The 20,421-nt window shown below is 42.5% G+C and overlaps 1 protein-coding gene and 1 non-coding gene across 12 annotated transcripts in view; both read right to left on the reverse strand.

Annotated features, from left to right (window-relative positions):
• Positions 1-20,421, reverse strand: part of CAST (calpastatin) — a 111,258-nt gene that overhangs the window by 22,124 nt on the left and 68,713 nt on the right. For 6 of the 11 annotated variants that reach the window (XM_032846012.1, XM_032846004.1, XM_032846041.1 and 3 more), the window contains 12 exons: positions 17,418-17,486; positions 15,370-15,468; positions 13,635-13,715; positions 13,018-13,056; positions 12,273-12,365; positions 12,025-12,117; positions 10,814-10,918; positions 8,724-8,807; positions 8,207-8,254; positions 6,959-7,054; positions 4,454-4,549; positions 250-351 (listed from right to left, as the gene is read on the reverse strand). In XM_032846012.1, the coding sequence (XP_032701903.1) occupies positions 250-351; positions 4,454-4,549; positions 6,959-7,054; positions 8,207-8,254; positions 8,724-8,807; positions 10,814-10,918; positions 12,025-12,117; positions 12,273-12,365; positions 13,018-13,056; positions 13,635-13,715; positions 15,370-15,468; positions 17,418-17,486 (1,005 nt within the window). The remainder of the gene's footprint in view (positions 1-249; positions 352-4,453; positions 4,550-6,958; positions 7,055-8,206; positions 8,255-8,723; positions 8,808-10,813; positions 10,919-12,024; positions 12,118-12,272; positions 12,366-13,017; positions 13,057-13,634; positions 13,716-15,369; positions 15,469-17,417; positions 17,487-20,421) is intronic. The other 5 variants (XM_032846028.1, XM_032846020.1, XM_032846056.1 and 2 more) reach the window with 2 other exon arrangements.
• Positions 14,288-14,392, reverse strand: LOC116864021. The gene has a single exon (XR_004381911.1). It is a non-coding gene; the product is annotated as a U6 spliceosomal RNA (small nuclear RNA).

The raw sequence follows: 20,421 nt of genomic DNA on the forward strand, positions 1-20,421 counted from the left end.
ACAGGGCCCAGGTGAGACTCAGAGAATGTGAGCACGCCCCCCCCCCCCCCCCGCCCCGCCCCCGCTAGAGCCAAACACTGACGCTTACTCGGGTTTAGGTCATAAAGCAGGTATGCTTCCTAATGGATAAAGCCAGACGGTCATGTGTTGTGGGAAATATGGAAAAAAAAAAAAAAGGTGACTAACTTCCTTGGGAAGTGAAGACCACCAGTGACAGCTCCTTTCTAGAAGAGACTGAGCTGCTATTACCTTCACCTGATCCGCCATGGGCTTTCCATCCTCTGGATCTGCTTCCTTCTTCCCCAGGCTGCCGGCCAAGGCTTCTACTGCATTGTCTGGCACCATGCCTTTCTAGAAGCACATTTGTGGATACACTAAGGAGGTGGTTAATCACTCCTTTTAAAGGAGACTCCATCAAACAATTCAGAAGGGCATATCCTTATTTCAGGTCTAGATAAGAAGTAAATGTCATCTTTTAATAATTTAACTACCAACTGAATTAGAATCTAGGTTTAAGAACCTAAAATGGTAAACATTAGGCCAAGTCTCCTATGTTAAGCATTAAGTGGCACCTAGCCACTTCCGTAATCTAACTCAGTGTCTTGGTTTGCAAACAAGACAATGGAATGGGAAATCCTCAGAGCAGAAAGCCAGGTAAGAAGTGATCTTTATGGTGATCATTCTAGAGACTGCCCAGGAAAGATGTTCAGAAGGGCCTAGGAGCGGACATTCTGCCCCATGCTCTGTGAAATCAGCCTGGCCCATCCTGGAGGTGCTGGCTCGGGCAGGGCCTCTGCTGAGACGCACACGCTCATGCTCTTTACGTGGCTTCCACTGGTCAAGGTGGATTCATGCTAATTCAGGGGACTGTCTGTGACCGACTGACCTGAGTGCCATAATGGGAACGGTCTACCTGGGGTCCCACTATTCAAATGGGAATGTGCTCCCTCATGGTGTCTTAATGAAAATGGATGAAGACAACACAAATGATATAGGAGGCTAAAAGACAGGAGTACGACTAGAAGATGGGACTTGATCTGACTTCTTCCAAACCCCAGGTCATGATCCATCCATTAATGGCTCACAAAATCAACAATTCAAGGGCAGGTCTTTTTTTGTCTGTTTTTTTGATGATAGAAAATAGAATGCATAATACATAGCAAGGATAAGTACTATTCATTAAACCATTATTTCTATTGTATAGATACTGGATTGAAATCAATGAATTTTTTATTGCTGCTTTTGCTCCAAAGTATGAAAGCTTCTGAATGAAAAAATTTCGAAGTTTATTCTTATAAAATTCTAGGACTTCACAGAGAGTACATATTTGAATACTAGAGTAGAAGTGTCTTTGTTTATATGCCTTAACCATCATCAATGTAAGTAAGAAAACTTTTTCTGCTTAGTTGCACTGCGAAAGAGTTCATCCATGAGACAATGGAACCTGAGTAGAAGGTGATCTATCGCCCTCTAGTGGTTGGACACTGCATAGATTTTATTCCCAGAAGCAACAAAAATCCTTGATTTATCTAACCTGTTTGGGATTCTATCTAAAATGCAAGATGTGGGGATGCCCGGGTGGATCAGCTGGTTAAGTGTCTGCCTTCAGCTCAGGTCATGATCCCAGGGTCCTGGCATTGAGCCCCACATCGGGCTTCCTGCTCAGCAGAGAGCCTGCTTCTCTCTTTCCCTCTGCCTGCTGCTCTGCCTACTTGTGCTATCTCTCCGCCAAATAAAATCTTCAGAAATACATACATACATACATACATACATAATAAAATAAAATGCAAGATGTGCAGTGATCAAAGTTGTTTTTTTTGTTTTTTTTTAAAGATTTTATTTATTTATTTGACACAGAGAGATCACAAGTAGGCAGAGAGGCAGGCAGAAAGAGAGGGAAGCAGGCTCCCTGCTGAGCAGAGAGCCCGATGCGGGACTCGATCCCAGGACCCTGAGATCATGACCTGAGCCAAAGGCAGCGGCTTAACCCACTGAGCCACCCAGGCACCCAGTGATCAAAGTTTTAACCAAGCCATCGGAATTGCCAGCTTGATCTAAGACATGCGCTCACTGAACTTTAGCTCTGTTTTCTCCTTACTTTCTCCTTACTCAGTAGTTTGGAAACTACTACTTGCTGTTAAGCCTGCTTCCCTTGGCTTAAGAAATAAACGAAACCGTTAAAACCTCTGCCTTCGGCTCGGGTCATGATCCTGGGGTCCTGGGATCCAGCCCCGCATCAGGCTCTCTGCTCGGCAGGGAGCCTGCTTCCCCCTCTCTCTCTGCCTACCTGTGAACTCTGTCAAATAGATGAATAAAAATCTTAAAAAAATAAATAAATAAACCAAACAGAGGTAGCAAGGCTAGGAGACACAGCACTCTTAAGAATAAAGCAATCTGGAAACAGGACTAAGGGCTGAAACTTCAATTTCTGTAGCATTTCATGCTGTCAAATTCACAACTAGAACTCGCATTTCTGGATTTCCTCAATAAACTTTCTTCTTACACAAACGAGAGCCACACAGGGTACACACGCATTCATCTCCTTCTCCTGCTCTTTGCTTCCTTTTGCTCACTAATCCTCAAGCCCTTATTGGGTTCTCTGACTTTTGTCACACTGCGTGGCTATTCATTCTGGCACCCACGGCTGTCACAATTCCAGAAATGCCAACTAACTTCAGGGACGGTAATCTCAGCGACCATGGTCACCAGAGCAGATGGAGCAGACGCCCAGAAAAGATGGTCAGAAAATGGAAAAGCAGAGCCCTTTCCTGCGCACCAAACATCCAGTGCTTGATGCCTGGAGTCAGGCTCAAGCGGGCAAGGAAGGGACCCTCGGAGGTCCTGGCTGGCACCCGGGACACAAGAGGTGGAGGACGCTCACTTAGGTCCCAGAGTTCTGCTCTGGAGTGTTGGCTATTGTCTTTTTGATTCCACTCACCACCTCTGTTCTTACTTTCCTCACAAGCTCATCCCACATTCGCCCCTCCTCTCCTAGTCTTCACCACCGTGGCCTGGGTCTTCATTCCCACAATGTCCAAGTTCTGGAGCGTACCCAGAGACCTCAAAAAAGAAGTCGCAACCTATGTAAGGCAGGAGGGAGACCCTGACCTTTGAGGGGATCTTCCCTTGGCACCAAGAATGTCCCTGGTGGGAAGAAGCCACTTCAGGGCACTCAGGGCACAGGTCCCACAATTTCTTCACCCCGTTTTCTTGAACAACTAAATGCACTAAACCCAACTGCACCAAATGCTTTACCCCTCTGTGCTGGCCCGTCCTTGGCCCACTGTTCTCTTCAGGAAAACAGTGCTATTCCAGTATCTTAGTGTGATCATTCCCTCCTTTCTGTATTTCCCAATTCCTCCTGAGGGCGGGTCCCTTTGGCCAAGTTCCTCCTGCCCTTTTTCCATACGAAAGATCAAAATGTACTGTTAAAGGCTTGCTATCTGGCCAAATCCACACTAGATAGATGCTCAAGGAATTAAGAGCAGGAGCCCAGGCTTTGAAAAGTTAAGTGGATTGCTCAAGGTCAACTCAAACCTTCATTTCCCTCACCTGCAACAGACAGATATCAGAATGGGGCTTCTAATATCCTTGTGAAAGTTTAATAAGAAGATATGCGCCTGGGTGGCTCAGTGGGTTAAAGCCTCTGCCTTTGGCTCACGTCATGATCTCAGGGTCCTGGGACTGAGCCCCATATCGGGCTCTCTGCTCAGCAGGGAGCCTGCTCTCCACCCCCTGCCCCCTTCTCTGCCTGCCTCTCTGTTGGCTTGTGATCTCTGTCAAATAAATAAATAAAATCTTAAAAAAAAAAAAAAAGATACCATCAAGCATCTACAACCAGTTAACTCTCCAGAGTGGAGGTGCACTAAGTCTGTGGTAAGAAAGCACAGAGCCATCATCAGCTGTTACTGAGTCCGATTCTACCTGCTACCACAAAACCCACGGAGTTCAAAAGGAAAGACGCAACTACTTAATTACCGTACTTCACACAAAAGTTAGGGCATTCGAGAGAGGCAGGTCAAGAAGAAAATGGGAAGGAATTGAGTGAACCTCCCTTCAGGTGAGAGTCGGGGGAAGTCCTGCTGGTCCTGCGCGGATTATCCCACCAGGAGAGTCCACTGAAGAGAGCAGGAGGCCATTCGTGAAGCTCCAAACACGCTTGTAGGATATGGGAACGTGAAAAAGCGTGATTATCCACAATAACGAAGGCAGCAGAAAGCCTTTCAGAATTTGAATGAAAGAACACCACTTGCAGCAGTTTAATTAAAAATTTAAATCGAGCCTGAATTTGTCACACACCCTGAAGCCACGAGAACAGGAGATACGAGAGATCTCCAAGATTTTCCTGTTTTGCTAAAATCAAACAGCCTGATGGTAATACACAGCAGCGAGCGCATGGGACGACGACCACTGTGCTCTCAAGACTTCTCCCTGTGTCCAGGGGATCACTCACCAAGGTGGGTGGCTTGGGCGGCGCCGACTGTATACTACACAGGGATGTCCGAGACACAGCCTCGCTCACAGGAGTTAGGGCAGCAGCCTGAGAGTCCTGCAGAGAGAAGGAAGCACAATGAAGGGTTTCTAGAAATGCCTGGTCGGTGGACTGAACAAGAACAGAAAAACAACACGCTCTCCTACATGACAGGCTGTGAGCACGAGTCTCTTAAATGCTGAAGGACTGCTGAATACTTAATAATCAAGGTGTGTTAAAACGCTTCTACCATTATTTCAACTTGGTTTTACCTCTTACCTTCGGTAGGTTACTTAACCTCTCTGAGACTCAGCAAAATGAGAACAAGGATAGTACCTACATCTCAAGGGTCAACATGAGGCTTTCAATGAGATAAAACATGTCCAGTGCTTTGCATACTACGTAGGAACACTGTAAGCTCAACAAAATTCACAACTATGATAATTCATATTATTTTTATATAATATATATCATATGCCAATTATATAACACAATGTTTTTATAAATGCATTTTTTATATATTTAAGAGCACCTTATCAATTGTAAATAGGTATGTACAAATGCAAGGAAGTAAGAGTCTCCCAGGGGTTCTCAAAGTATGTTCCCCGGACCAGCAGCAACCAGGGATCTTATTACAAATGCAAATTCTTACGCCCCCACCCCAACTACTATGGAAATTCTGGAGGTGGGGCCCAGCAATCTGTGTTTTATCAAACCCTCAGGTGATCTTGGTACGAAAATCTGAGAACCACTGTGCTATCTTATTTTATCACAAGAGTTCAATTTCAGACAAACTGGTTTGTTTTTTTTTTTTTACTTTTTTTTTTTTTTTAATTTTATTTTTTTATAAACATATATTTTTATCCCCAGGGGTACAGGTCTGTGAATCACCAGGTTTACACACTTCACAGCACTCACCATAGCACATACCCTCCCCAATGTCCATAACCCCACCCCCCCTCTTCCAACCCCCCCTCCCCCCATCAACCCTCAGTTTGTTTTGTGAGATTAAGAGTCACTTATGGTTTGTCTCCCTCCCAATCCCATCTTGTTTCATTTACTCTTCTCCTACCCCCTTAACCCCCCATGTTGCATCTCCTCTCCCTCATATCAGGGAGATCATATGATAGTTGTCAGACAAACTGGTTTTAATCCAGACACTTACAAAGGTTTATCCTATATGTAGGGTGCTCAGTAGGTGATCATTAGCAGGATGCTCTATCTTCTTTCAAGGAACTTACTATTTACTATTACTATTTTTTAGTATTAGTATTTTTTTAAATATTATTTTAAAAACATATTTAAATATATTTGTATTATATTTATATCAAATTATATTAAATAAATATATTTAAATATACAAATATATAAATATATAAATAGTATTTTAAAATATTATTTAGTATTTTTTAGTAAATATAAATTTACTAAATTTACTATTTACTATTACTATTACTAGGTAGACATGTCAGAGGTGAAGACCTAGACAGGTAAACCCTGCCTGTGATAAATAACAGGGATATATAAAGAACAACAGAGCCCCAGGTGTGGTGTATTCTGTTTAGGAACGTTTGGAAGAGAGGTAACGTTTGGGGAGGGAAAAGGAGGAGACAAAGGCTATTTTGAGCAGAGCTTTAAAGGCATGATTGACATTTTAGATGATCCCAAATTAGGAGGGAAGATTATTCCACACAGAAGGACCACATGAGAAAAGCCAAGGACTCACATAAACAAACAATTATTGTCACAGTTTAGTAATGGGAGGATACACCTTGGTAGGGAAGGAAGCTGAGGCCATAGCACATTAGCAGGGACTTTTATTTTGTGGGCAATGGGGAGCTTCTGAGGACTGGAGCAGGGGAATGATGTGGCTACTAACATGCTTGCTTGGGAAGCACTAACTCTGGGGGCATAGGAGAGGGACTGAAATGAGACTGTTGACAGAGGCCCCTGCCACCACGAGGTGAGTGCTGATGACAACTTGAACTAGGTCAGTTTCCGGAGGAGGAACGGAAAGGAAAGCATGCGTGTGAATGCTTCCCTGAAGGGATTATTATAGGACTCCCATTGTAAAAATATCAGGAACTGTTTAGGAAAAGAAAGAACATCTAGAAAAAGCCAAGATGAAAACTGCCTGCTGGGAGGCCTGGATGGCTCCATGGGTTGAACATCTACCTCTGGCTCAGGTCATGATCCCAGGGTCCTGGAATCGAATCCTGTATCAGGCTCCTTGCGCAGTGGGGATCCTGCTTCTCTCTCTGCCTGCCACTCCCCCTGCTTCTTCTCTCTCTCCGTCTCCCTCTTTCTCTCTGACCAGTAAATAAAATCTTTTAAAAAAGAAAAGAAAACTGCCTATAAAAAAGATGGCACAAATGTTCTCAATCAACTCCTTCACCCTAAAATCATTTGGGCCTTACATTTTTCAGATTATAGACAAATATTTTTTAAAAACCACAGAATTAGAGACACGTATTTTTAGAAACATACTTCTGTTTCTTCAGATGGCTTAGCTCGTTTTCCTTTACTTTTAGGCTGGTTAAAATCTTCTGAAAGTTCATCAATGAGTTCTGATTCACTCAGGGGCTGTAATATAAGAAATATTACATTATGAAGGGACTACTTTTTTGTTAAAAACAAGGTTTTCAAAGAATTTTTTTGTTAACACACATTAGGCCATACTTTGGGATCTAAAACCAAAATTTGGGGGATATTTTTAAATTTATAATGTAAGCTAAAAGTCATGTTATAACTAAGGAATACTGGACACCCGAGTATCACAAAAGTGTTCAAGATTCATTTAGTCCAAAGTTTTCCTGATCTTTCAATTTCTGAAGGATTCTGTTCAAATAAAACTGCCTATTCTTTCCACTGAAGATCTGTATTAGTTTCCTCCTTAGTAAAACAAACAAACAAACAAACAAACAACAACAACAACAACAACAAAAAAAACCCACACCTATTTCCTAGTGACTTCCTTCTGACCAGCTCGGGAAACACGGGTCATATACTCCTCTCCTATGACTGTCTGGGAACTGGGCAGGAAAGTTCTCCTATCCCTAGTTCCTTCAGATAAAATTCATTTACAGCATGTGGGAATTTCGACTACTACCAGTCATCTATAACAGAACTGTTGTGACTGAGAAGCCGTGCCTCTGTGTTGGACAGCCTGAGTTCTGGGTCCTGGCTTTGCTCTTTTCTAGCTGTGTAACCTTGGACTGTTCAAGATGGCTCTGTTTCCTCACATGTAAAATGAGAATGATAAGGGTGCCTTCTGCATTCAGTGAGGACCCAACAAGGTAACACATGACAGGCATCCCATACAGTGTCAGCCATGTAATAAGTGATTGATAAATGTTGCTGCTTATTTTATCTTAATTGGCAACTAAATGGTTTGATCCCAACTTAAGTGAAGGCAGAGTAGAATCATTAGAGTAGCTCATGTCATGATGCCAAACTCGAACCATCCTGACATTAGCTCCCAATGTCCAGTGAATGTCACCTAGAAACCCACAACACTCTAGTCATCATTCATAAGGAGAATTATCATTAGAATATGTGTAAAGGAATGAGAGATATGAGCCAAGGGTCACCATCACAAGTTCCCCTTTCTTCAATACTAGGTTGGCATTCAAGTCTCCACAGGGAAATTCTGTCAAAATTATCACAACTCATACACTCATACTCATATCAAAACTCAGTTTTGTTTTTTAATTATTGGAAGAATCATTTCCTAACCTTGGGTTTTTCTTCATGCTCTGGCAATAGTGGTTTTCCATCTTTATCCTGAAAATAAAATAGAAAATTCACCGAAAATGAAATAAAACATTGTTTTCATGGCCTGTTAAATTTGTTTTTAAGGAAGGATATGAGAAGGGAATTTTTTTTTTCTTCTATTTGAGTGATTTGGTTTTGAGTGAATTTCTTCTATTCGAGTGAAAAAAATTCTCAGGGTTCTTTTTTTTCTTATCAAGGATCAGAATAAAGAGTTGCACTATTAAAAAAAAGAAATCTCTGTTCTCCAACCCAGGGGAAGAGGTAGATCTCATTCCTACAATTCTGTTTTCATTTTCTGGAGATGAGGTTTCACAATCCTGAGTATTTCTAAAAGGGAGAAACTTCCCATATATAAGCACATATGAGAATCAAAACATTTTCCACCACGTATTTGTGTGTATTTTTTCAAAGAAAAATTACAGGTATGGTTAGTCTACCACCCTCACTTTAAACCAAGACCAACAACAATAAAATGTACCGTGGCTGGTTTTAATCTGTACTCTGATGGGACGGTTTCCTCATCTTCACCACACTTCTTTAGTTTCTCTTCTTTGGCTTTTGCCTGATCAAAATGGAGGTGGGGAATAAAACACAGAACAGTTTGGTAAGGCAGATAAGAGGATATCACCTCACGTACTTCATGAGTGACACAGTGAAAACTGTACCAGATTCCAGTGTGTCTATCTGCTTTGTCGACTGGAGAGCACAAGACCGTGCTAAGTGCTGGCTGTGAAGGTGAATCAGGTATCATTATAGATACCAATTTTCTGTTATGATATAAGAATGATAAGTAGGCATGGATGTCTTCTCTGAAGCAACACACAGCTTTTCCGAGGAGACCTATCTAGTGTGGAATGTTCTGGAATGGCTCTGGACTCCTATGGTATATACAACTTAACGAGGCTTATCAAAACATCAGACTATCTGGGAAGTAATACATTCACCACCAGGGACTAAAAATTAAGCCTAAGAATTCACAGGACTGGAAGATCTTAGGAATTATTTATACTTTGTACATAATTAAAAAGGAAAACTAGTGGAAAACAGCAGAAAAGAACGTGGAAACTAGTAGAAAGAACAATTCATTCAGTTAAAATTTTAGCTCACTGCTGTGGAGGTCTTCTAGAGGAAATCTAGTACATTTATATGCATCCCCAAAACTACTCACCCCAGCTGCTTAAGAAGTCATTTCTATGTAACATTTTTTACTTTTATTGATCTGATTTTAGTTGCTCTAAGATTCTGTCCTGAGATTTAACGTTATACCTTCCCACCCCAAATTACTGTCTTACTAAATCTCACCAATTACGAGTAAAAAGCCGGAAGCAAAAGGGCAAGGGGCTCACTGCCCTGGAGCTCTCTGGGGGCAGAATGGCACAATTCCACTTGGTCTGACACCCCCACCCCACCCCAGGGTTTGGCCAGGACTGCCCTCTCCCCGAGATATCTGGTCTAGGTGGCTGCTCTGATTAGCATGTGTCATGCATTGTGCCTTTAGGAAAGTTCCCCTTCTTTTCAATACATTACTTGGTCCTGGAGGACAAGGACTGCTTCCCCCATTCCCTTGTGTTCGCCTTCACAAAGCTTGTCGTGCCACACTGCGCCCGGTAAGTCCTCAAAGAAAGCTGAAGATAGAAACTGGCCCATTTTGGACCAGAGGAGTCCCAGACTCAGGGAGAGTTGCCGGGAGTCGTGAGACTCACCTTCCTCAATGGTTCAGAACAGGAAGTGACAGCAGAGGCAGCAGCATTGTGACAGCGACACCTGCCAGCTCCCCTCCCCGCGCTGATAGGCTGGTGCTCCTCAGGGTCCCCTGGACTATATTTCCATGTCCCCCAACTCCACTGCCTCGTTGGCAATGCCCACAGGCAACTCCCTCTTTTCCCTCCTCTTCCATCCCAGATGACTCAGTTGAAAAACTCTTTACAAACTGTAATTTAACGTCAGAACTCTTCTCACCAAATATAAACTTGCTTTGGCTCAGAAGACTTGTTAAGATGTTCAAGTGTGGTGGGATAAATACCACCCCAGCATCACACTCGACGCACACAGGAACTCCAGTTATAGAGTTAATTGTTGCTTGATTTCATTCTAATTTGAGACACGATTTTCCACATTTTTCTCCATAGTTATAAAAAGAAGGCTCTCTCCGTCCCATCGACAGCATTTTCCCTCCTTCCTTATGAAGAGAAGCACCTGGCACCCTTCTGAAAATATGAATTTCCACATTCCCAAGGGCAAACCTATTCCCCACCAAGCCCCTGCCTCCATGTTATCTTGGTTCATCAGGTGTCACTGAAGCAGTGGCAGAGGGGACTGGCACCCACTTTAAGTATTAAAAGTCTAGATGGTTTATAAGACAAACTTTCAATGACCCTTCTTGGTTGCTAACTACCTAGGAATGAAGATCTGAGTTAACCAGACTCTGAAAGTAAGACAGAATGAAGAGTAGTTGGTCTTTTAGCTCCAATAAAGAAAAGCTGTGTGAGAATTTTAAACACGCACACCGCATTTAGTTTCATAACTTGCAGACTGACAAGCTCTATATATCAACTCCAAGGTCAATACCTCGTCGACTTCCTTAATGGAGCTGAGGTCGAGCTCGGGTTCTGGCTTCCGGCTGCCCAGCGACGCTGAAAGAGCCTCCAGTGCTTCGTCACTCATTGTGTCCTGCTGAAAAGGAAAAGTTCTGTGCATTAGAAAAGAGAACATCTCCTCAGCCTGAACCACCTGTCCACTACTTTGTGAAATCCCAATTTCAAATGAAGGAACCATGGATGAGGGAAGGACTTTCGGAAGGCAATGTTCCTGAAACCTAGCAAGAGAGAAAGAGAAGAGAATTACCAGTGAGAGAAACTAGGGCTGAGACACTTCTGGAGTGTCTTACAGGGTGTGTACCCTCACGGGCACACTTCACCCCTTAGTTATCAAGCTATAACTATGATAATATTACTATGAAATACTTGTATCAAAAGAAAAGCTATAAGAAGTCAACTTTCACTTTTCTGGTATCTTTTTTTTTTTTTTTTTAATGTGTCTCTAAAAATAATTTCAGCCAACCCTGTCCCTTAGCAAACTAGCTAAGCCCAGGAAGCTGGGAAACCCGGAGTGGCCCCCGGAGCCTTCTCTGAAGGCGCCATGGCTGATGGCTGTGGGAACTCCCACTCTCAGGGTGTGGTGCTCTTCAGGGCTGCGCTGAGCCCACCAGATAAAAATAAACTGTCCCCTGCAGGAAGGGAGAAACAGAGCAAATCCAACAGACACTGCCCCCCCTTCAGGTCTGCGCTGTCAGCAGACGGAGCCCGCTTTCTCACCCAGCCTACAGCTGCGGGACGGCCCTGCCAGCTTCGTGACAATTAAGCGATCGTGGTTCAGAGAAGTGAACAGAAGCAGCTAGGACAATATCCCCTGGTGACTCACAGGTCAAACACCATTTAAAAGGTCACTGAAGATTAACATTCTGAGAGTGCCATTTTTGGGGGGATCTTGTCTTCCTGTGTGTTTTTTTTTTTTTAATGGTGAGAGACTCTTGTTTCACAACCAAGAAAACTGTGCTGCCATCATGAACAGCACTTGTAGAAACACAGAAGGCCTGCCTGGAAATAATCCGCAGAACCCTGACCAGGTCCACTGGTCCACACAGACCAGAAGGGAAAAAAATGCTCCTCATCATGAATAATGCTCTGTGGAGATTATCCCAAATCAGCTCCATCAGCCTCAGAAAAGCAACTGCTGTCAGATGGACTGGGGTTATTTTCTAAGAAATCATTATTTAATACCTCCTCTGCCTTTCTTTTTTTCTCTTGGGATGAAGCAGCACTTTTGATTGCCGTGGCTTGTTGAGCTTTTAAAACCTCTTCTCCTGTGGATTTCTGAAAGGCAAAAGCACAAATGGTTAGACTTAGAGGTAAAAGAAGAGTCACTGTAAAAACCAGAACTACAAAGAAGTTGTCTGAAAATGTGACATGCCTTCTAATAAGCTCCCCTGCCCCTTTTTCTCCCCCCCCAATTATTTTGAAAACAATACCTCTTCCTTTGCTTTCTTTCCACCAGGGGTAGGAGCACTGCAGGTGAAGTCAGACGACAAAGCATCTATGGCATCATTGGGCCCCATGGGTTTCTAAATGATGGGGGACACATGACAGTCATTCCAGTTAAGGACCACAATACAAACTCAGCAAATGAAGAAGGACTTAGCATTCCTTTGCTACCAAATGAAGTACATTATCTGGTAACTCAGATGAAAGCCTATGTTGGAAGGGAATGGCTGCTCACTCATCCTAGTTTCCCATTTCCAACTCTTTTAAATGGATTCCATGTTAGGATATTTTCATCTGTTTTTATTAACATTTATTTTACCCCACAACTTTCTTGGCTTCATTCTTCCCTTCAGAAAAACTCCATAGGAAACCATGAGCACTGACACAACCCCACGCCCATCTCTTCCTCGGAACTGATGAAAACTTAATCTGATTTGGAGATGAGCCACAGACACAATATAGAGAATTGATGCTCCATCCCCCAAGTAAAGATTTTTTTTTCAAGATTTATTTATTTGAGAGAGAGGGAGAGCTAACTCAAGTGAGGGGAAGGGCAGACTCCCTGCTGAGCAAGGGCCTGATGTAGGGCTCGATCTCACAACCCTGAGATCATGACTTGAGCCGAAACCAAGAGTCGGACACTTAACTGACTGAGCCACCCAGGTGCCCCCCACAACTAAAGATTTTAAAAAAGGTTAACTTGGATCTTAGAAGACATTTATGTAAACTCACCGAGGAGTCTGGAGGAGGCTCTGTGATACCTTCTTTTTTCTGAAACAAACATTAATTTGATCATGTGGAGAGCCCAAAATTAATTTTTACAACAGGCAAAATGCACTGCTCAGTGAGCATTATGGGTTGAACTGTGTCTTCCCAAAGTCATGTTGTTGAAGTCTTAAATCCCTAGCCCTCCAGTATGTGACTATATTTGGAGACTGGGCCTTTAGAGAGGTCATCAAGGTTAAACGAGAACATTTGGATGGGCACTAATTCCATAGGCCTGCTGTCCTTATTAAGTGGGGAAACATGGACCCAGAGATGCTGAGGAAAGATGGCCCATGTACAAACCAAGGAGGGAGGCCTCAACTCCTTCCTTCACACCCAGGCTGCCCACACCCACTCCAGTCTTCTAGCCTCCCTGACTGTTAGACATGTATTTCTATGTTGTAATCCACCCAGCCTGTGGACTGAGCTATGGCAGCCCTAGCAAACAGATACACTGGGAGTCCTTGTAGCTATTTTCACAAGCCCCACTATATTTTCTAAATTTAAAAAAACGTGAATATATTGACGGGATAATGATTATGTTCCAAAAAGCACACAGTAAAGTAAATGATTATTTAACTTACTGCCAAAAGTTCCCTGTATTTTGGAGGAAGTGTAACTTCTCTTTTACCTAATTCCTCTATGTAGGTAGAAGTCATTGGATCCTGCAATAAAAACCACACACAGGTATATTATGTAATTAATTAGTTGAGAATGTTATATGCATATTCAGCAACCAAAGTACTGTTTCCGTTAGTAATTTATGGAGCTACAGAAATGAAATGTAAACCATTAAAAAGCCAATGCTTTACACAACACTGAAATTCTCAGTTTATACAACACTTTATTTAATCAGCTTAACCCATATGTGATAGTAGAAAATATTCAAGCCACTATATTAAATTTGAGTCTTATATTAAAACATATTTTATTTTAAAATGTTTTTCATTGTTTATTTACCAATACATGCAAAGTTACAGTTAATAATACATTTCTCTATAACCTAATACCCAAGTCTTTCAGATGTAATTTCTAAGAGAAAAAGGATTGGATAATGTATCCTGTTTAACTGGCTACAATCTCATCCACCTTCCTTGTCGGCCAGAGACAGTCACCATCCAGAACTTTATTATAGCTATGGACTTAAAACTGAGCACACTATAAAACAGTTATTCTCTATGCAGGCGTCCACAAACAACATAGAGCATTACTTTGCCTTTTTTTTTTTTTTAATTTAAAAAATAAAGAATGCTTTACTAATTTGGGTGTCATCCTTACAAAGGGGCCATGCTAAACTTCTCTGTATCATTCCATTTTTAGCATATGGGCTGCTACTAAGCACTACTTTGCATCCTTTCAAATGTTAAACAAATGGCATCATATTCTAGATATTCTGTATTTTTATTCAAAATTATGTTTCTGTAATGTATCCATGTTGATACATGTATAATTCATTTTAACCGCTATAAAGTGTTCCACTATGTTATGGTGTCTGCTGTTGACCAAAATCCTTTCTGAATGTTCCATCTGCTCTTTTAACTCCTGGAACACATGGGCAAGGCCCCCTCCAGGGAAACTCTCTCGAGGTGGAACTGCCAGCCGAAGGGTAATAAGCACATCTTCAATACCCACAAGCCCCACACGAGTTGTTAGACTTCCACACTTGGGCCAATCTGAGGAGTATACAATGTTCTCTCCGTATCTTAGTATCACTTCTCTACTTACTAGAGAATTTCACTGCCTTATTAGCCAAACAAGTTTTCTTCTGCTTTTCTAGCAGGTTGTCTTTTTCATTTAAAAATTCTTCATAAATTCTAGAAACAAATCCTTTGTCAATTCTGTTGCAAGTATTTTCCTCCAGTTATGGCATGTCTTTTTAATCTTTTTAATATCAAGGGATGTGTAATCTTTTCGCTTTTTAGGAGTTAGGAATGGGGATGAGCAGAGGGTGGTAAATTTCTGGAAGTCAAAGTAAGTTCAAGTCATCGAATGGGAAGTATCTGAAAATCAAAAGAAGTTCAGGTCCAGTAAACTTAAATCTCAAGGTCAGAAAAATCTTTGTGACCTGAAAAGGTGTATCCCAGCGTCAGTCACAACATGGACAATCAGTCAATGTTTGCTGAATCAATGTTAACAGTAGAGCTACCATAGAACAAACCATTTCCATTCCCAGCACTTTTAGTTGGTATTGACAGTGACACCATCCTGTTTCTCTGCAAGCAACAGAACATTAAGTATTCTTTGGTGCCTCATGGCCATGAACTTACTTGCTTTTCTACCCAATAAGTATGAATCTTTACAGATATCAAAATCACATACTGAAATTTCAGGTCCGGTATACACTGTGTTATCTTCTTCAGTTTCTGCAGGTCCTCCTAGGGTGTCTACTAAGTCATCCAAGGCAGTATCCATGTCTGACTAGAAAAGAAAGAAAGAAGGTATTTAAATGCTATTTGCAATACATATTTCACTTCTGATGTTTTAACTAAAAAAAAAAAAAAAAAAGAAGAAGAAAAGAAACCAAAACCCCCCCCAAAAAAAAACAAAAAAGAACAAGAAAACAAAAAAAAGAAACAAAAAACAAAAACAAAAAAAAAACAACAAAACAAAAAAAAGGAAGAAACCAAAAACAAAAAAAACAAAAAACCAGGAACAATAAAACGAACATTCTGTACAGAAAAACGCCAAACATGAAAGGTTCTTCAAACATCAAAATAGTTAAAATTTGGTCTTTGATTGACTTTATTACATAAGGTCCCAGAGTACACATTCTAGGTTGGAAGGACAGAAAGCCATGTTCAGGTAAGAATCATAACTTCAGGGGTACCTGGGTGACTCAGTCGGTTGGGTGTCTGACTCTTGATTTTGGCTCCGGTCTCGATCTCAGGGTTATGGGATTCAGCCCTGTGTAAGGCTCCACCCTGGGTAGGAAGCCTGCTTAAGATTCTCTCTCCCCTGGGGAGCCTAGGTGGCTCAGTGGGTTAAAGCCTCTGCCTTCAGCTTGGGTCATGATCCCAGTGTCCTGGGATCAAGCCCCGCATCAGGGTCTCTGCTTAGCAGGGAACCTGCTTCCCCTTCTCTCTCTCTCTCTCTCTGCCTGCCTCTCTGCCTACTTGTGATCGCTGTCTGTCAAATAAATAAATAAAATCTTAAAAGAAAAAAAAAAGATTCTCTCTCTCTCTGCCCTTCAGCCCCTTAAAAAAAACCCCACAACTTCAGTAAGTCTAATGGCATTAACTACATGGACAAATGGTTTGTTAAAGCTGCCAGTCCAATATAATGACAGTTAAAAAAAAAAACAAAGCACAAAGAATAACATAATAGCATGTTACTGTATGCAATAGGAGAAATGGCTTGATATTTATCGCTTAACAGCAGTTTTTCAGAGTTGCATATTGACAAAGAACTCCAAAAAAATCTCTATATAGCTCCTCTTCCAAACAGAATATTTAAAAAATGGATGGCCTGTGTTCTTTCATTCATTTGTGGGTTTTTTGTTCACTTGCTTGCCTGAGGATGTTTACAAAGCAAATTATGCGAAACGGATGTTAAGCTTACAAGAAGTGACAATTTACTCTGCTGATATGTGCTTTAATCAGTATAATGAATGAAAGAGTGCCTCCATCCTATCTCTGAGGTTAAAAATGATTCAGTATGAAGAGTATGCTGTATTTAAAAGAGAAAACAAGAATTCTGGGAAAGACCCTTTATTTACTTTGTTTAACTCAGATTAAAAAATGATTAATTTTTTTCCCCCTTCAACCACCATATTCCCACTACAATTTAAGGAACTCCCCTGATCATGTCATACAATTTGGGACCTCTTAGCTTTAGACCGATTCATTTGGGAATTTCCGAATGAAGAAGTGCCTTATACTCTTTAGGGACACCTCTGGTTAAAGAAGTCAAATTTCCAAGAGAGAAACTGAAATGTAAACTTCATAGGATGTAATCGAGTTGTGGAACAGAGGGTTAGAATATAAAATGCTACAAACATACCTCCCCCATCACACTTTCAGCTTACAGCAATAATTCATTAGAAAGGTCTTTTTTTTTTTTTATAGATTTTATTTATTTATTTCACAGACAGAGATCACAAGTAGGCAGAGAGCGAGAGAGAGAGGAGGAAGCAGGCTTCCTGCTGAGCAGAAAGCCCAATGCGGGGCTCAATCTCAGGACCCTGGGATCAAGACCTGAGCTGAAGGCAGAGGCTTTAACCCACTGAGCCATCCAGATGCCCCCATTAGAAAGGTCTTTAAGTAAATCCCACCTCATATGCTTTGCCCTTGAAAAAAAAATCAGATCAAGAACAACTATAGAGACCCTGAATAAGTGACTTATGTAGAAACACACTGCTATCTTCCTACCTTCCCAGATGGTTTACTCGGTTTGGATTCAACTGGTACAGCTGACATTGACGATTTCTTTTCTTTTTTCTGGCGGGGTTTTAGAAAGAAATAAAAAATCCTCACATATCTTCATTCAATAATTTAACAAATTCAAATCAAATTATTAAATAATTCAATAAAATTCAAAGTATCAGTAGCGTCGATCATATACTGAACACCTGCTCCATGCCAGGTAACACATTGTATGCATTTTCTCCTCGATCAGGGCAGTGTAAGTAACATTAATTTCATTTACTGATGTGGAAAGCAAGACTCAGAGAGGTTAAGTAATTTTTCTCAGGTCACACAGTAAAGGAGAGACCAAGGCTTGAATCCAGAACTGCCATCTCTTTTCTCCCCGCTCCTGGTTGCCCTCCAGGGGCCCACAGTCAGCCTGCAGCACTCAGGACTTTTTTCTCGAAATGGCCACTTCCCCGTTGCTCTTTCAGTCTGTGCCTGCACACAGTAAGACCTCCACACTCCCGGCTTTAGCATTTCATCACGCACTCCTTTCTTCATCTCCCTACAATGAATTTCCTTCCCAGCACTGTTTCAGTTGCTCTTTCAAACACTGCTAATAACCCTCCAATCCGCAATCTCCATGCTTCCCCCAGACAGAATCATCTCTCAAGTCTGACCTCAGGAAGCACCCCTCTCCCAACTCCTCTCTCACGGCAGCTGCAGCCAAGGTCATCCCAGCCCTCCCCTGGCATCTGTGCCATCCAATCTCTGCCACCTCTTCTGCTTTGCCCCCAGCCCTACCCACTGCGCATGTTTCCGCCCCGCACTTGGGGTCTTAAGCAAAATCATCCTCTGGGGCCACAGCTGAATGCTTGCGGGGACTGGCGGGAACTAGACAGGTGAAGGGGTAGGACTGAAGACAGCAGGACACCATTGCACTTGGAGGTCTCTGGAATGCGGGCAGCAGAGCACAGGGCTGGAGAGCCAACCAGCTCCCATGCACTGGCTGCATGAGTCCTCAGGCAGCTCAACCTCTTCTGTAGCTCAGGACCATCATGCATGACATGCACGATCTATCTTGGGGCCTTGTGAGGACTGGAGAAACCCATCTACTGAGTATGAGAGCCAGTGCTCGGCACGTGTTAAGCACCACCTAGGTACATGTTGTATGATTCAGTGCTAACTAAGTGATGACTGCAATTATCAAGAACACCATGGGGGCCAGAGGGTGAGAGGCTGAGTCTGGGCAACCGAATCCACTTCCAGGATTCAATCATAACCCTATGCAGATATTCCTTCCTATCTGTTCCTTCTCTCCAAACCTCCTTCTGCTTACGCTCTCCATTCTCCTGGAGTTCAAAACCACATTCATTTCAACTGCCTCGCTACACATCTCTCTCCAACATTCCAAATCAGCCTGTCCAAACTCAGACCGCTTTTAACCTCAACCTCTTGACTCTTGGGAAAGACCCTTTATTTACTTTGTTTAACTCAGATTAAAAAATGATTAATTTTTTTCCACCGGTCAGTGGTAACTGGGGACCAGCTCACAATTTAGGAAGGCATTCACTCTCAGCATCAGAGCGGGTCTTGGGCTTGCAGGAACCTGACAGAGACCCCCTTCCTTTGCCTCACCTTAGGGTTACCTACCCTAGTTCATGCAGACCCTGAAGCCCCAGATTATCTCAGAGTTGACGTTACCACTGCCTACCACAGGCGATCATTTTCTAAAACCTGAAGATTTTCCCTTGGCAATGCCTCCTACATTCTACATTCCCACTACCTCATTCTACCCCGGCTCTAAGTTACACTAAATTAGGACTCCTTAGGACCAGGGCAGCGGTCTGTGGCCAGCTTTCTGGTCTCTGTTCCCATTCCATCCACCCACTGCGGTTGCCCAGTCCTATAGCTGGGGGCACTCCCATCATTTGTCTGCTCTTGAACCTTCGAGGTTGAATAGCTACCACCCCTGTAAACTGCTCTCAGCATTCCCCAGCTGTGCCGGGACCCGTCTTTCTGGTCTTACAGTCCCACTGCTCACCTCCCTGGTGCCCCACCCACAGTGGAATGCACTTTGTACCCAGAATACACCTCACACTTTTCCACTCCAATGCATTTGCAAGCCCTCAATCCTAGTCATCCTTAATGCCCAACTCAAATTGATCTACTCAGAGTCCCGTGTATTCCGGCAAACTGACAGAATCCCTCGTTCGGGTCCTCAACCCAAGAACTCCTTGTAGGGACCTGTCTTAATCTGCCTTGGAATGCAGTCCCGGGGGATTCAATCTTCTTCCTGCCCTTGCACGAGCTAGCCTGCAGCTAGGGTGTCCTGTGGTCACACCACAGTGCTTTAAACACAGTACATACCCCTCACTCTCCAAAAGGAAGATCTGATCAATCCCATTTTATGGGGGACAAATCAGAGACAAAGAAAAGTGAAATGCTTTGCCCCAAGTCAGTGCACGCCAGACTTCCACCTAAGCCTCTTATTTTACTATTTAGCTTTCACTTTTTCCCTGGCTACTTTATACCTAGCGCAAAATTTCAGATTGATGACATTTTTAAGGCTTTTTGAACAAATCTAATCATCTTAAATCTACCCATTTTTTTCAAACCATTTAAGTACCCCTCATCAATACCACACAGTCATGTGTACCCCCAGAGTGGGGATGGGAGTACGAGTCTTAAGGTCATATACAGGGGTGCCTGGGTGGCTCAGTGGGTTAAAGCCTTTGCCTTCAGAGCAGGTCATGATCTCGGGGTCCTGGGATCGAGCCCCAAAATCGGGCTCTCTGCTCGGTGGGGAGCCTGCTTCCCCCTCTCTCTCTGCCTGCCTCTCTGCCTACTTGTGATCTCTGTCAAATAAATAAAATCTTAAAAAAAAAAAAAGAAAAAAGAGAAATAATTAATCAAGGTCATATACAAGTGGTCTGTTGGAAGAAAAAGCTTATTTTTTAAAATTTGAGTATTTTCATGTAAAGATTCGTGTAAGTTTTGTTATCACTCCACAGACTATATGCAT

Source organism: Lontra canadensis, unplaced genomic scaffold (assembly GCF_010015895.1).
Source record: "Lontra canadensis isolate GAN:19392208 unplaced genomic scaffold, GSC_riverotter_1.0 scaffold4, whole genome shotgun sequence".
NCBI lineage: Eukaryota > Metazoa > Chordata > Mammalia > Carnivora > Mustelidae > Lontra > Lontra canadensis.